The sequence below is a fragment of the Cheilinus undulatus genome, linkage group 19, assembly GCF_018320785.1.
Source record: "Cheilinus undulatus linkage group 19, ASM1832078v1, whole genome shotgun sequence".
Lineage (NCBI taxonomy): Eukaryota > Metazoa > Chordata > Actinopteri > Labriformes > Labridae > Cheilinus > Cheilinus undulatus.
In genome coordinates, this window is record NC_054883.1 from 8,465,303 (window position 1) to 8,483,083 (window position 17,781).

At 40.4% G+C, this 17,781-nt stretch overlaps 1 protein-coding gene across 3 annotated transcripts in view; it reads left to right on the forward strand.

The window, feature by feature from the left end:
- The first annotated feature begins 4,864 nt into the window (after positions 1 to 4,864).
- myom1b (myomesin 1b) overlaps positions 4,865 to 17,781 on the forward strand; it is a 61,443-nt gene continuing 48,526 nt past the window's right edge. Inside the window, exons 1-5 of one of the 3 annotated variants that reach the window (XM_041814372.1) lie at positions 4,868 to 4,994; positions 11,966 to 12,100; positions 12,228 to 12,396; positions 16,797 to 16,954; positions 17,125 to 17,217. In XM_041814372.1, the coding sequence (XP_041670306.1) occupies positions 12,286 to 12,396; positions 16,797 to 16,954; positions 17,125 to 17,217 (362 nt within the window). In that variant the 5' untranslated portion in view covers positions 4,868 to 4,994; positions 11,966 to 12,100; positions 12,228 to 12,285. Of the gene's footprint in view, positions 4,995 to 5,442; positions 5,610 to 11,965; positions 12,101 to 12,227; positions 12,397 to 16,796; positions 16,955 to 17,124; positions 17,218 to 17,781 lie in introns of those variants that run through there. The other 2 variants (XM_041814371.1, XM_041814373.1) reach the window with 2 other exon arrangements.

Consider the following 17,781-nt stretch of genomic DNA (forward strand, 5'->3'; position numbering starts at 1 on the left):
ATCGTTTTCTTTACCAATTCTTGGCAAGAAAAATGAGTTTATCCCTCGAAACGTTAAAATACAAAGCTCAGCTGTAGTTATTTGATGTGCTAAAGAGCCTACAGTGCAGCAAATGTCTGCTGATATTACAGCAGCTTTTCTGGTCATTAGTTAGCTATTTTGTCTTTCAGACGATCAGAGCAGCCATGTTGGTAAAGGATTAAGAGGCTTGTGACATATTGTATTACACTAGTGCAATCGATCCTGGATTCATTCGACAACATGTAGTGCTACGACCCTGCTTAATGTCTTGTATTGTTCTCCTCTGCGTTGATCTCTTGTAATGAGTTTATATTTCACATTGCTGCCATAATATTTGCTGTTATGCTGATTTGTGGGATAGATGTGGGTAAGGGCCTGAAAGGATGAATGTTTAGCCTCAGAGGAGCCTATTAGCATGAGTCCAAGTAAACTCTAACCTGACTATTGTTGATAGTTCTTGTAAATCCAGGCATAGTTATGAGTCATGCTAGCATCATGAGTGTGATTTATTCATCATTGTATGAGCATAGGACTCAAAAGACATAAAAATCTGCCAATGGATCCTGAGTCTATAATTTACTGACCTTTTTTAGAAACTATTTATAGCAAGAAGTGACAACAGCAGACATTTGTGTACTTCCACATGAGAGTGACAGATCCAGTGACAAAGAGACAGTAACTGGTATTTGTTGTATGTGAAGCTAGCAACAATAGCAAAGCTAAAGTTAGCAACAGTCACAGCTGAGATTGCTGCAGTGAGAAGTCAAGACAAAACTATCGCTGCAGATTAACCAGCAATGCTGAACTGTTGGCAAAAGGCCAGCAAGATTTTTGTTTGTGTGATCAACTTTGCATTTTAATAGTAGAATAACTCACTGTCACTTGACACTTCTGGTTGCCAATGAACCCTAAGCAAAAGTTGGACTATAACAAGCTTTTGCAACTGTGATGGCTTTCAGATTAAAGAAATACTTCACAGAAACACAGCGTGCAACAAAATAGAGAAAACCAGTTCCTCCTCAACAATCCAAAGCCAATTAAAACATGGACAATTTTAACTGACTTTTTTTTTTAACACAATGTACATTGAGTTTTACATCTTCTTTTAAATAAAAAACACAAATAATACCATACAGTGAAAAAAACAAATAAATTTTTGAAAGTGTTGAAATTTGAGCCAAAAAAAAAGAAAAAAAATCTGACAAATAAAGAAATCATAACAGAGTACAGCACTATTACTACTTTTATGATTTAACTAGTGCTGTAAAGCAATTAAAATTTTTAATCAGGTTAATCACAGGGTTTTTGTGGATTAATTTCAATTAATCATGATTAAATATCATTAATTTTTAATCTATATTAATCACGTTTCATTTTGCATAAGCGAACAGACTCAATCTCTGACAAACATATGCTTCACGTTGATGTGGTATTTTAAGCTGGAAGTGCTTTGGTGAAAAGAAAACTCCTTCCTGCAGAATGTGCATTATACTTTATGTCAGTCGACTGTTCCGTCTTGTCTTTTTTGTACTCAAATTTCCCTTCGAGAGGGCCAATGTGCTGTTTAGCGTCTTCCATATCGAGCTGGTTGGTCACTACCGGATCAACGGCCCATTTGCGCATGCGCAGCGGCATGCTCGATGGTAACCCTACTGGGACAAACTGCCCGAAATGCGTTGCCAGAGACATTTAAGTGCTGTAGATGGGTTAATTGCGTTAAAATTTTTAATCAGATTAATCATGATGATTGATTAATCCACATTAACACATCAATTTTGACAGCCCTAGATTTAAAATATACTATATTGCCAAAAGTATTTGCCCACCTGCCTTGGCTTGCATATGAACTTAAGTGACATCCCATTCTTAATCCATAGGGTTTAATATGACGTTGGTCCACCCTTTGCAGTTATAACAGCTTCAACTCTTCAGGGAAGTCTTTCCACAAGATTTAGGAGTGTGTTTAAGGGAATCTTTGACCATTCTTCCAGAAGCACATTTGTGAGATCACACACTGATGTTGGACGAGAAGGCCTGGCTCTCAGTCTCTGCTCTAATCTATCCCAAAGGTGTTCTATTGGGTTGAGATCAGGACTCTGTGCAGGCCAGTCAAGTTGATCCACACCAAACTCTCTCATCCATGTCTTTATGGACCTTGCTTTGTGCACTGGTGCACAGTCATGTTTGAACTGGAAGGGGTCATCCCCAAACTGTTCCCACAAAGTTGGGAGCATGGAATTGTCCAAAATCTCTTGGTATGCTGAAGCATTCAGAGTTCCTTTCACTGGAACTAAGAGGCTAAGCCCAGCTCCTGCAAAACAACCCCATACCATAATCTCCCCTACACCAAACTTTACACTTGGCACAATGCATCCAGACAAGTACCGTTCTCCTGGCAACTCCCAAACCCAGACTGGTCCGTCAGATTTCCAGATGGAGAAGCGTGATTCGTCACTCCAGAGAACGCGTCTCCACTGCTCTAGAGTCCAGTAGCGACGTACTTTACACCACTGCAACCAACACTTTACATTGCCCTTGGTGATGTATGGCTTGGATGCAGCTGCTCGGCCATGGAAACCCATTCCATGAAGCTCTCTACGCACTGTTGTTGAGCTAATCTGAAGACCACATGAAGTATGGAGGTCTGTAGCGATTGACTCTGCAGAAAGTTGGCGACCTTTGTGCACTATGCACCTCAGAATCTGCTGAACCCGCTCCGTCATTTTACGGGGCCTACCACTTCGTGGCTGTGTTGTAACTTTGTTATAATACCACTGACAGTTGACTGTGGAATATTTAGGAGCGAGGAAATTTCACGACTGGACTTTGGCCAATTTCCCTCTGTCTCAGAAAATGTTCGTATGCATGGGTCACAGATGACTTACAGGCGGGCACATTTTATTTTCACATCTGTTTTTTTAAAAATCACATACTGTGCATGGAAAGTGGCATACGTCTAACCTGACACGCCAGATGGATGTGTTTCACACATCCATCTGGAAAACCTCTCATACACAGCTTTTGGGAAATGGCAGAGGCTTTGAAAAAATCCTCGGAGGGTGATTGGATGAACATTCTGTCTGTCACATCTTTACAGGCCAATAAGAGCAACAAAACACGTGGCGTAGCCCCTACCGAGGAGTAAATCCATAGAGAACTGCATAACACGAACCATGGCAAATGTTGACATGTCAGTACAAGACTTTTGTCGTTTTTGAAAACAAAACAACTCACTGCTTTTCTTTGTTCTTCTTTTAACAAAGAAATGTCATCATGTTCTGATAAAACTGGTACCTTAGCAGCAGCCACGCTAATGTCTTCTGGCATATCTGCACTGGCCTCTTGTTGCTGCTTGCTTATGTCACGACTCTGCTGCACCCAAAAGTACTGCCCCTCGTTGCTAATTGGTCCTGTTGCTTTCTAAGTGGGCCCCTAACTGTTGAGATGGGAGCTTTGCAAGATGGATTCGCCAGTGAGGAACACGGAAATGGGCGTATCCATCTGCTTTGCAAGGTTAGCATACGTCAACTTCAGGTCCGTTTTGTGCATACTCAACATTTACAATGGAAAAATTTGATTACTATAAACATACTGCATAAAGAAGTGGTCTCGGGCACAGCTGATATTTAGTACAGATTTGTGAATGCAACTGTGCTCAAGTACGGGGTACTCTTCAGCAAGAAGAGTTACTATAGAGTTATGCTGTTATTGCTGTAGCACAGTCCCATTTCATCTTCTGTGCTGAACGGTGGATGTGAGAAGAGGGTATTGTTGGCATAACAAAAACATCCATAGAAGTAAGATTAATGCATGGAGAATAAAAAACATGCATTGGTGCCATGGTTGGCATATTTCATTACCAACTACAGGCATTCTTCCACACACAGTATTGGTATTCTCTACATACATACATATGTGACTGGGCTCAGAAAATGCTATTAATGTAAAGGCAGTTGAGGAGTGAGTCTGGTGGGGCAATCAGGCTCAGGTACAGTACAGAGAAATCCTGCCTAATGTGTAAAAAATGCTGCTATGTCATTCTTTTTTGGAGTAAATCCCTTGTAAATGAATACATGTTATATAGTGTATTTGTAAAATATTCTCTTCTTGGTGAGTTTGCAAAACAACTACGAAGAGAGGCAATCATGCTTTAGTACGACATTACATGCCCTTAAAAATCTTGTAAAGTGAAAGTAAATCTGTATTTAGGTTTATTGTATGACAGGTCACTGTGTTATGAACCCCTAGTTCAAATTTCAGTCAAAAAACATCTGTCTATCTGCTGGCATCTCATGCTCAGTGCAGTTTCAGTAAGGTCTTGTTGTAAGTAAACATATTTTCTTTGAATTAATGACTATACAACATAACAGTGAGACAATTAAAACTTATATTCATAAAGAAAAGTAAAAAGGAGAGACATTTTGCACTTTTGTCAGAGAAATTAAATGAAATATGTCTTTAGAAAAAGATAAAAATCACTTGAAATCATTAAAAGATTGTTTCACATACCCAGGGTTGTTATTTATATTGTATTAGTTGAGTCTTAAAATTTGATGGAAAATATTTTCTATTGCTTGAAATGAGCCACAAAAGCACAGGCTTATGTTTCATACTTTATAAAAACAATGGAGGTAAAATCCTGTTAAAGATAAATGTAAATAAAAACGTGACGAATGATATGGCAGCCTGTGTTTACCTGCGTACATCAGGCAGTAATGCTCATCCGCAGAGACCTGCACCCATAAATATGTTGGGCCCCCACGCAATGCCCTCGGCTATATTTATCTCCACCCTCACCATAAAAGGCTGCGACTGCTGCAGGGACACTCTGGCAAGGGCCAACATTATTTTTGTTGTGTAGACCACAGCCCTGTACGCACCTACCTGTAGGTTTGCTGGGATATCAAGCTTTAAGTGTGGACTTCTACCCAACTTTTCCTTTAAAGCTTGGAGTCTGAGGCTTTGTGTCCGGGGTAAGTAACAGCTGTTGTTCAGGGATAAGTATGTGATGAGCCAGCTGTTGAATATGTCTGTGTTAGCATGCTGGGAAAGTGCCTGATTGCCTGAATCACATTTTATGTGTTGCTAGCTAATGTTGCAGGCTGGGACCTCTGTCTTGTTAAGCCCAGTTTTAATTGAGAAAATGTTCAGTAGTGGCTGCAATATATATTTAAGTGACATGAACTGACATCAATGTGATTGCATTTGTCTCAATAATTTGATTTTTTCCCCATGTTGAGCATGGATTAATCATCCATGTTCAGCTGTAGAGAACATGTAGAATCGAATGCCTGGCCAAATTTTGAATTATTTAAATAAAACGATGAAACACACAAAATCAAATTAGAATCATAATTGAACTCTGACAACCACACAGACACATAGGCAGCAAGAAACTTGGGAAAATCAGGGCTTGTATCAGGAGAGGCCTGCAGCATGTCTGGATCTATACCGTTCTACCAGAAGCATCATCTCCACTACGACCGTGGCTACCGCAGCAAGGAAACGGAGTCCAGGCTGAGCCAGTACCACGCCAGCAGCAGATATGCGGCCGGCAGCAGCTCCTCCGCTAGCAGCTATAGCAGGGGGTAAGAAGGAGGAAGAGGCCCGAAATTTATGGCAGGAAAGCCCTACTGCTTCCTTTAACACCATCACCCCAACACGACTGATCAGGCTCACCTTTGGATCACTTCCCTGTCACATTTGGGATCATATTTCCTGCTTTGCTGCCATATTGACACCAAAGTAACCATCATACCCTCCTCTGAGTTCTCTTCCACTTTGATCAACCCGATCATACACAAACATGCACACCTGAGGATCATTTCAGCTTTGAATCATGCATGACGCTCTTGGCATGTCAGTTTTGATTTCATGCATGCTCTCACCTATAAAACATTACAAAATCAACTAAAATGACCATGGGAAATGACTTTTTTTGGTGAATTTCTCAACCATTTGGGGCAAATCTTTTTCTTAGACAAGCTGAAAGGACATCCATTGTTATGTAATGGTGGAGTTAATGTATATGGCGTAGACCAAAATAGAAGTTTGACCTGTGCATACCATGCTGGAGGGAAAGTAAGAGGTGAAATTTGAACCCCTGTGAAGTCGATAAAATCTTTTTGAAGTTTAAGAAAATTCCCGAAAACCCTGTTTAAATCTAAAATTGGCCGTAGGTGTGGATGTCAGCATGCCTGGTTGTCTGTCTCTATATGCCAGCCCTGCAACTGACTGGCGACCAGTCCAGGGTGTACCCCGCCCAATGACAGCTTGGATAGGCTCCAGCACCCCCATGACCCCAACTGGATAGGCAGTATAGAAAATGGATGGATGGATGGATTTAAGATGTTTTTTTCTCAACTTTTTATGATTTTGTATGTTGTCCAAAATTCCATGAGATTGCTTGTTGCTGGTTAAAAAGAGAATTGCAATGTGGATTTTTTTTTGGTCAAATTAAATGAATTGTACATATTTGTTTTGAGGGGCTGCACGGTGGGGCAGTGGTTGGTGCTGTTGCCTCACATCAAAACAACTCCTGCAAGTGATGGACTGGCCATCTGGATTTTGGGCAAATGCCAGAAGGGCTGCCCAACTATTGGCTGTTTGGGCCAGTCAGAATGGCTCATCATCATCAAAAATATGTAAAAATGATACAGATACAGATGTCCATGTGGGCTCTTTAGGGGTTTGATTTCTATGGGACCCAAGAGGGTTTGTCATAGGGGTTCATGGTGGCCCCAACTGTGATTGTCCATGTGGACTTTGACCTATATGACGCCCATGGGGCTCAACAGTGTGGTTCTGAAAGGAAAAAGTGCCATTAATAGTTTTTTGGGAGGATTTTTAGCCATATTATCAAAAGTACCAGAGTTAGACCTACCAAAAAATAACTGAGTGTGGAAGGATGGTATATGCTCTAGTAGAAGACAAAAGTTTGCAGAATATCAACCTCATTTTAAGGAAAACACAGTTTATTAGTCTGTGATTGGTTTGGTCTCTGGTTTCCTCAGAAATGTCCACCATTCCCACAAACAAGTCTGTCAACTGTTGATACTGTCGATGTATGCCGCCTTAGTATAAAGTGATAAATGCTTAAACTACACATAAGACAACAAATATAATCACTACAATAAAGAGAAGTGTAGAAAAGGTAATCATATGGTCTGAAAGCTTGAAAAGCTATCACTAACAGAAAATAAAATACATTGAAATGGATTGTGGGATATGTAGTTCCTTCCTCCCTGTAAAGAGGAATGCACACATTTTTGTTCCTTTGCCTTTTTAGGCATCTCAGTTTTTAAATGACGTTTTGGTTCCGAATTTTATGCTTTGTCATGAGTATTCAGGTAGCTGTTAAGCTAGGTTCATGCACTAAGCACTGGAATAAGGATTTTATGAAATGTCTATTGGGGATTAAATGACAAATTTTACTTCTAGAACCAGCACTGCCGATAAAGTGGGCAGGCAGTGTTGAGCCCCATCTCAGGTTGAAGTCCACTCTGGCAGTCATAGTTAGGGCCACCATTGAACCTGTATACAACCCACTTGGGACCCATGTGCATATAAACCACTTTATACTGACAGCTTAGTCTGGTTCTGGTTTTGAAAAAAGAGCTGGCCTGCTCATATTAGAAGGCCTTTTACTGATCCAGTCTGCACTGGCCCCTGGTTCTAATTCTGGTCAGACAGGGCCTGTATGTTCAGACTTTGCTCTACCTGTGCATGCCTACATTCCCTATGGGTGCTGTAGCTTCCTCCCACAGATCAGATACATGCTAACAAGCTTAATCAGTAAATATGAGGCTCAATCTCAAGCCAACCCTTGCCCTTACCACTTGGCCTAACCCAGTGATACTCAACATGTGGCTCTGGAGCCACACATGGCTCTTTTGTGTCTTAATTTGAAATATTATTCCCCCAGAAAACCTTAAAAAAGGGAACCTTTATTGTCCCTTTTCACCATTTTTTGCCACTTTTCATCTATTTAAGCTACCTTTTGCCATTAAATACCACTTTTTCCCGACTTTATTCCCATTTTTGCCACCTTTTTTCCAATTTTTGCCACTTTTATCCCATTTTTGCCCTTTTCACAATTTTTTTCACCACCTTTCATCCATTTATCCAACCTCTTGCCATTAAATACCACTTATTTCCTATTTTTTGCCCATTTTTGACACTCTTGACTGCTTTTTGCCTATTTTAGTCACTTTTAACCCTTTTTTGCCACATTCTTGCCCCTTTTTGACCATTCTTTGCCACTCTTAACTCATTTTTTTGTCACTTCTCACCCATTTTTGCTACTTTCTGACCCTTTTCCTCCCCATTTTCGCCCATTTTCACCCATTTTTGTTGCTCCTTGACCATTTTTGCCATCTTTAACTTATTGTTATTGCTACTTCAAGCCGTTTTTGCCACTTTTCACCACTTAGATTGTGGCTCTTGCAAAGGTGTTTTTCAGAAGTTTGTGTCTTTGGTTGAGTAGGGTTGAGTATCACTGGCCTAACCCCTAATCTTTGTGCATTCCCGTCTAGGTGTACGGTGTCCTCATTTATAATGGACTAGAGGGTGCAGGGTGTTATGTTAGGGACTCATGGTCTTTCAAACAGATTTTTCAGAGGCACAGTCCAACTTAACAGCTGTGGGAAATATTACAGAACCTTTCAAATTATTTGCAAGATTTAAAAATCATACAACAGTTTCATATCATACTTTAATCTTTTTAAATGTATGACGGTCTTTATGATTGCAAACAAACATTAAAAACATAGCTTGGTAGAAATGTCAGCTAAGTAATGTTGTCAATGACTGATGATCTATTAGGAACTTGAACGGTCTTCCCACTTCACATGGGAAAATATCACTAGTCCTTGTAACTGTTTCAAAGGGGAAGAGCAGCACATAAAATGGAGAGGCAGTGGTAATAGAGTTTACTCTTACCCAGTGACAACTGGGATCAGCTTCAGGGTAGGATAGACAATGAGTGGACGTGATAAAAGTATATATTTTAAATGTATTTCCAGGTTTTGTTATAGTATAGTTATAGGCAGTGGCCTCTTCTGTCACCTGGATCTGTGTCAAAGCTCGAATATGACTCTGTTTGTATCGTTTTTATTCAGTTACATCATTGGAGAGCTGCATCAATTTAGCAGGAAAATACTGCATCAAAAACAAAAATGACAGTAGTTTTACTAAGTCAGAGTAATTTTGATTGCCCAGACTCTGAATGCTTTCACGTTTGGGACCCAGGTCTGTAGCCAAGTACATTTGACTCCACAGTCTGGTTAATTTGATCCGTGTGAACCCAAGTGACCAAGTCTGCTTGAAGACGCGGTCTCGGGCATCATTCGTGTGTGTCCACTGGATTATACTTGAGCTCAATAAAGGCTGTAAAGGCATGTTTAAAGGTCTTCTGTCTCTTTAAAAGCTGTCTTAAAAAGTGCAGCACTGGTCCATATCATCCTCTGTGTTGTATGGTAGATGTTGATGTAAAAAGCAAAGTTGTGTCTCAAACAGAATAGAAACCTCATCAATAACAGGATGAACACTGTCCACATAGATCACAAAGAAATGCCAACCTGAGTAGCTGCTATAGTTGCTTCTTCTTCTTTCTTCTTGGTGGATCATACAGGCACCCACTGTATTTGTACTGAAAGGAGACGTGGAAGGGAAAGGGAGTGCTCATGCTCCAGCATGGTATGAAACAATCATGTGAAAATGCCCTTTTTCATGTAGATTCCCCGTCAAACCCAAATGGGCAGAGTTTAGTAGCCTACTTTAATATGCTTTCATGATTTGTTTAAGCCTTTTTATCCTAAGACACAGCTCATGGAGACCCTATCTTTTACAGTGTTTGGCCCAGTTTTAAATGCGCTGCCCTGCTGAGTGTGAACAGGTCAGAGGGCTTAGGTTTTACTAACACTATCCCATCTTGGCCTTTAAGCTCACTACTGAGAAGACAACAAATCTGTGCTGCGGTCAGGGAAGAAGGCTCAGGATGTGCAGGACGATTTAACAGTCAGGGTGGTTATGATGAAGTTGTTACAGCAGAGATACAAATATGATTAAGTAGACATGAACGTTTGAGTTTGTTATGTGAGACAGCGTTACTGGATTTCGGCGGTGGAACCAAGCCTTGTTAAATTAAGATCTGCTTTAGTGGAAGCTGTCGCAGTCGTGATCCTGGAAAGCTAAGTGGATGTAGATGGTCAGAGCGGATTGGACGGCGACCCAGATAGATAGAGGAGGAATGAGGGCAGTTAACCTGTCACCCTTCGTGCCCCTGCCTCCTTATCATGTTCTTGTTATCTCATACCCTGAGCTCTCAGCCTCAACTGTCTGATAGCTGTAAATAGCATGACCACTGACCTAAAATCCTTAAAATAACAGCTCTTTTAACACTAGAGTTTTCATCTCAGGCTTGGTAAAGGACACAAAGAGAGACAGAGGAGTGTATTTAAGGATTTGGAAGTGGTATGTGGCGAGTTTGGCCGTTATTTCAATGTAAAGAATTCTGTCGCCGGGATGTTTTAAGTTATAAAAGATCTCAGCAGAGGTGTTTAGGGGGGTCTGTTTCCTTAAAGCTCCTGCCTGTAAAATTGTAGCTGATTATGAAACAGATTAAAATGATTACTGATGCCTCCATGTGAGCTGCAAAAGCAAAAAAGAGCATGTGGATAAGAATGATTAGGTGCAAAATATCATTTTGATGCCTGAAAGTGCTGCTGCAGCGGGGTAGGTGTCAGATGAAGAAATTCCAAGCACACTGGCGAAACAGCGCTTTTTCAGATATTTTTAACAGCAGAGATTCCTGAAAAGTGATCCACTCTGCTGTTACATAAAGCAGGATGTCTTTTACTTCAAACTTGCTCAAAATCTAAAGTAATTGAAGGTGGCATTTGGTAAGGCAGTCTGGCTGCAGCTCGCTTATTTCTGAAGGCCACACTCACGACCGTTCATCTGACACACTGTATATGGAAATACACACCAAAACTTTTGAAGGAAAATCAGAATAAACTTATATTTAGAGTTAGGAAGGGTTAAGGTAAGAGTTAGGACACCAAAAGTTAAAAGTCAAAAATCTGACCAGCAAAATCTAATTACAAAGTGTTCAATAAAGCAGAGTAAACAGTCTGCTAACAGGAACAAAGCTCACCCCCATTAAAAGTTCCAACGCAGCAATGGCTTGAATAGCTCCATTAGCTGCATAAGCTACAACGATGACAAAGCTACATAGCAAATGGAACTAAAGCTAAGCTCACAAAGCAGCTGCATAAGCTACAAATCTTAGCTATTATAACAGAGCTACATAACGAGTGTAGAAAAAGATAAGCTCACAAAGAAGCTGCACAACAAATCTACGTCATCTGTGTAGTAAAGTTAGTCTTAGCTATGTTGCTAAAGCTCATGTCCCTAAAGCTAACTTAGCCATTATAACAGAGCTACATAGCTAGCATAGAAAAAGATAAGCTCACAAAGCAGCTATGTAAGCTACGTAGGTATGTTATCAGCGTAGCTACACCGCTTTAGCTATTTTTTTCCTACAGCTGATGATGCTAATGCTAGCCATATTTTTTATGTAGTAATGCTAATTACCTAGCTAGCATTTTGTTTTAGATATATAGTGTGTCAGACAAGCAATCTGTGAGAGCAGCCATCAGAAATCAAGCTGGATCGCTTTTGCACTTGGTCCACAGGGGGCACCTAAATCAACACAAACTAAAAGAGCTTTAAAACCTTGTTTTATGGTATTAGATGGACTTGTTGATGAAAAAACGGTATTTCAGAGAGGGGAAAATGCTGAATAATCAAAACTAAACCAACTTTCCCACTGAACCATCATTTTAACTCATCTACCTTCACCTTGGCTTCATCCCCACATGTTAATGCTATCATTTATATCGTGTGGCTGGGTTTCACTATGATGATATGCTGTATGTCCCAGACTTAAAGTGTCTTCACATTCTGGGCTGGAGGCGAGCAGACTGAGCCCCGTACCAAAGAGAGCCAAGCCATCTTACTTGGCTGTGGACAAAGAGAACCAAATCATCGGCTATGTAGTGCCGATCTTCAGGGGCAGGTAATGAACTCTTCACTGTGTTAAACTGGAACTCCACGTATGTTTGGGATATATGAGGGTTATTTCAGTATTAATGATGTACATTTTACTTCAACTGTCTCCTTGGCTCGGCTCTGCGATCTACTAGTCATGAGTTTGGACTTTCGGATGCAGAGGAAGGAAGGGTGAGGGACACTGCAGCATACATGGCTCGCAGGGATATGTTCACCAGTGGGATGGAGATGGAGAGGTCGGAGCTGATCGCCAGGAGGGAGGCCATGCGTGGAACAGCTGAACGCATCTCTCTAAAAAAAAGGGTCAGTTTGGGGTCATATTAGAGGCCATAAACTTTATACTAACATGGACAGATGCTTAATGTACATAATAAGTGACATAAATGTGATACAGTACAACAGAATCCAGTCTCGACTTCAATTTTGATTCTTTTTATATCTACAACCATCCCCATAATTACATCACTGTCTCTTTCTTTATAACTCCGATATCTGTGTAGACCAGTTTCTTATTGCAGACGGCTATTTGCTAATAATGATATTACAGTATACAGTCCTATGTCAGAGACTGTGTCTGACACCACGTTTTATTCTTCGTAGGACATGCAACACACTGCATCATCGGGCATACACCATATCAGCGTTAATTTTGGCAGCTATTTTTAACTTAAGTTTTAGTCTTTAAATGAAATGCATTTTAGTTTTAGTCCCATTTTAGTCATGTCTACCTTTTTTAGTTTTAGTTAAACATTTTAGTCTAGTTTTAGTCCATAAAAAGCCCTCACATTTTAGTTTTTATTTTTAGTCCAAACATTTATTTTCTTGCCTAAATTTGGTACCAAGGAAGTGCATCATGGAAGTGTGTTCTCTGGACCCTGCCAAACCTGGGGTCCTGCTTTCTACAGCTTACAGGCAGAATAGATTCAGATGCATTGTTTTTTGACAGATTTACCCACAGTGTAGAAATGTCACAGATTTTAAATGTCTGACAAAACCTACATTACATTTTAGTCTAGTTTTAGTCATCTTGATGAAAACTAAACTTAGTTTTTGTCAGTTTTAGTCATCACAGATCTATTTTGTTAGTTCTAGTTTAGTTTTAGTCATGGAAAAAAAGGATGTCGATGAATAGTTTTAGTCATAGTTTTAGTCGACGAAAATAACACTGCACTATATGGACAAAAGTATTTGGACGCCTGGCCATTAAACCAACATGGACTGTAATGATACTGTTTTCAAATACATGTACTCTAATATGGAGTTTGTCCTCCTTTTGCCGCCATAGCAGCCTCCACTCTTCTTGGAAGGCTTTCCCCAAGATTTTGGAGGGTTTCTGTGGGAGTTTGTGCCCATTCATTCTGTAGAGCATTTATGAGGTCAGGCACTGATGTTGGATGAGAAGGCCTGGCTTGCAATCTCTGTTCCAGGTCATCCCAAAGGTGTTCAATGGATCAGTCGAGGTTCTCCACACTAAAGTCATCAAACCAACAGCTTTTCTGCCACAACCAAGCTACCCATTTGAGGATGCATCCCAGGCCATCCTTAACATTTGCCACATAGCATTGTCCAAAATGTCTTGGTATGCTGAAGCATTAAGGGTACATTCACACCAGAGCTGTTTGGTCCACTTTAAACAAACTTTGGTCCATTTTCTCGGATAGTTTGGAGTGGTGTGAAAGCTCAAATGAACTCTGGTGTGGACCAAACAAGCAGACTCTGGTCTGCTTGAAAACAGGGGGTCTCGGTCCGCTTCCAAATGAACCCTGGTGCGGTTCATTTGAGGTGTGAAAGCAAAGCGGACCAACTTGTGAACTAAAGGCAAGAAGTGGCATAAAGCGTAATACACTCAAATACATGTTGGTACCTTGTTTGGCATCTGTGTAGCCATAGCAACATGTCGTCCTCGGTGCTGATTTATTCGCCTCATGTTAGATTCGACATGCTGGACAGCTCACCGCCTTGCTGCCTGCTCATGATGCCCCAGTGCAAGAGCAGAAACCCCAAGACGGCGTAAATTTGGTGTTTTTCATTGTTTATGTGGAAGAAAAGACCGGCAGAAAGAGATGGATTTCCATTTTCCTCGTCTTCTACGCCTTCTGTTCTTCTTGGTAGCCTTTTGTTTGTGATGACAGCGCCCCTAATGGGCAGAGGTTGTGGGTGTTCAGATGGTTTGGTGCGTTTGGCCAAGAGCAGTGTGAATGTGAACCAAACCAAAGGAAAGTGCAAACAATGTTGCAATTTCCGTTCCAAAACAGACCGAGTCCCTCAGATTACCCTTCACTAGAGATAAGGAGCCTAGCCCACACCCTGAAAAACAGCCCCATACTATTATCCCCCCTCCACCAAACTTCACAGTTGGGACAATACAGTCAGTCAGGTAATGTTTTCATGGCATCTGCCAAACCCATCTGACAAACAGGGAGGTTTAATTTGTCAATCGTTTCCACTGCTCCACAGCCCAGTGTCGGTGTTCTTCACACCATTCCATCTAATGCTTGGCTTGATGATGCGAGGCTTGCATGTAGCTCCTTGGCCGTGGAAACCCATTCCATGAAGCTCCCTCTGTACAGTTTTTGTGCTTGCATTATTGCCAGTAGAGTTCAGAACTCTTCAGCTATTGAATCAGCAAAACGCTGGCGACTTTTACGCACCCAGATTTTGTGTAGTCTTTCGTTTATTGGCTGAATTGCTGTTGTTCCTAAACGCTTCCACTTTTTTAATAATATCACTTCCAGTCAACTGTGGAATATCCAGCAGGGACGTAATTTAACACACTATCTTATTCCAAAGGTGGTATCCATCACAGTACCACAGCTGAAGTCACGGAGCTCATCAGAACGACTCATTTTGTATCAAAAATATTTGCCAAAGGAGATCACATGACTAGTTGCTTGATTTTATTCTCCTGTGGCAACAGGTCAGATAAGAAAATATGAATTCAGTGATTTACAGGCGTGGTCAAGTACTTTTGTCTATATAGTGTGAATACTGCATTATATATTGCATACTAAGTGAACAGGAACAGGAACATAATCAGTGGTGCAGGGGATAAGCAAGTAAACCAACATACCAACCTGTGTTTTAGTCAAGTATAATTTGTTAATTTTCTTTTGACAAAATAAACCACTCAGAAAATGTATACTGTGCTCATGTTTGGTAAAATCATCTTCGGCACTAACCCAATTTTATAAAATGAAAATGAGAACTTTTTAAAGTTGAATTTACTGTAATGTAGGACCTCCAAAAATACAACACCCTACAAAAATGGATTTTTAAAAGTTGTTATTTAAAACAACATATTGTCATTTTAAAAAAGAAATTACAATATGCTGAAATTATGAAAAAATACCAGCGCCTGTCCTGTACAGCATGGTCCACTGCCCCTATGTGTAACACTAATTTTTATATCTAATTAAAATGATTGTATTTCCTGTTTTACTTGGCCTATTGACATCAAACAAAAACTGAAAGAAAGCTTAAAGATCATGCTCTCCACATGAAGTGATTGCAATGCAAAATGTGACCCAAGATGAAATCACGCCGGCGTGATCGTGGACCCCTAAGAGCTGCCCACCTCTGGTGATCTTTCCCATTTACCACCGACTTGTGTTGCAGTTTGTTCTAATGAAAATATTGTCACCACATAATTTGTGGCAGGATTTTTATCCTAAAAGAGGAGAGGAGTACAGTGGTCATATATGGGATCTGGGTTGTGTTCATATGGCCGGTGATCGCTCAGTGACTGCAGGAGCTGTATGGCTGCCTGTGAACAGATTCACTGATGTCCTAAAAATGCTTCAAAAGTTTAGATTCAGCTCATATCGACTGGATTTGTGCTTCTTATAACCATTCAACTGTATGTTTTCTGTTTTGTAATTACCAAAGACCCCGGTAATTTAAATGGAGTGTTTTCATTCAGAAAGGGTGGGTATCGTTTGGACATAGTTCTCAGATGGATTACTGTTATAAATTTTGCTACTTATGATGTCACAGTTGACAAGTCCAGTCCTCAAAACATTACAGACTGGCTTTTCTGACCTCTAAAATCTTTAAACTAGACATTTAATCTCACCTTTTCATGCCTTTTTGTATTTGTGATATTCCAGTAATAATATCCTTAATTTAAATTTAATAGGAGGCAGTAAAACACATTTGTTTCATCTGCATGTATGCACAACCGAGTATAATTAGCAGTACCATTTAGGAGCATCAAGTGCCAAAGGCTAAGTGGTTACTACTACTCCTTACACAAGGGAGTTATTTATATCCCTTGGTAATAATATAGAGTAGTACTTGACCATTCACTGAGCGTCATAAAAGCCACAGTGACCCCCTCACTGCATTTATCTGTCTCCACTCTGACAGATTGCCTTACTAATGGGTGACAAATTCCTAAGGAGATCACGTTTCTTGAGACACAGTGAAGCAGTGTCCCAATGGTGTTGTCGTTTTATGTGTTGAGTAAGTGAAGGGTCCTCAACACCCCTAACTATTCATAGGATATTATGAACTACTGTTTCAACAAGTTGAAATGTGCATTTATCATGCATGTGCAACACAAATTAAATGTTGTGAACATAAAAGCTTTGTCTTTGCTTCAACCGTGCATTGTGAATTTTTGTGAGTGTTTTGTTGAAATTTAATGATGGGAAAAGACACCACTCTTCTGTATAATCCAATGCTTAAAGCTGTCTTGTTTGTAGATCCATGACCACGAGGAGCACTTTAAGCGCATGAACGAAGATAGCCTGATGCATCCCCCGGAGTTTGTGATTAAACCACGCTCCCACACGGTGTGGGAGAAGCAGTGTGTGCGACTGCACTGCACTATCAGCGGCTGGCCTGACCCAAGGGTCGTCTGGTAGGTCGCAGACACATATCACCTCCATAACCGGAAATCTGTCCTTTCTTTCACGTCCTTTATATCTTTGTGCTCTTTCAAGTTTCATTGCTATATTTTTTTCCTCTGTTTCAAGCTCTTTCTTTTTCCTCTGGTTTGTCCTTTTTCTGTTTCCTTCCTTCCACTTCAAGGTACAAAAACAATGTGGCGATTGACCCTGTAACCTGCCCCGGCAAATATAAACTTGAGAGCAAATACAGCGTTCACTCACTGGAGATCAACAAGTACGTGTACCTTCTTTTATCCACAGTTTCACCATGTTCCATTGTCATACATTTAATTAGCTTGCTATAGCTACACTTCTCTGGACCCTTTCACTTGAGATCAACAAGTGGGCTGTTGACTTACCTGCCAGCACTCCCATTTTTCTTGGGTTTCTATCTTAAACCACCTTCCCACCTTCCGTTGGTCTTTTCTCTCATGAAACTCAAGTTTTGTTTTTTCATAACACACCAAAGTTGCCAGATTATCTGTAAGTCATGGTACATAAACACAATTCACAACTAAATTAAAATTTCAGGCCCTCTGCCTTGGAGCCCAGCAAATCATAACCTGATTCAGGATGAGTTTTAATTTACATTTCTGGATAAAAACAAACAAATCTAAAGTCGATCGACTATTATATTAAAATCTGGATATTCAAAAGTGAGTGGAAAACTTCTCTGCATTTTTTGAGTGGCTACATTAGATTTTAAAGGCCTGCACTAAGAAGGTGGTGCAGGACAGACGCCCAGGCTATTTTTAAAGGGAAATTAGCAATTGTCTGTTTTCCTACACAAAAATAAAGA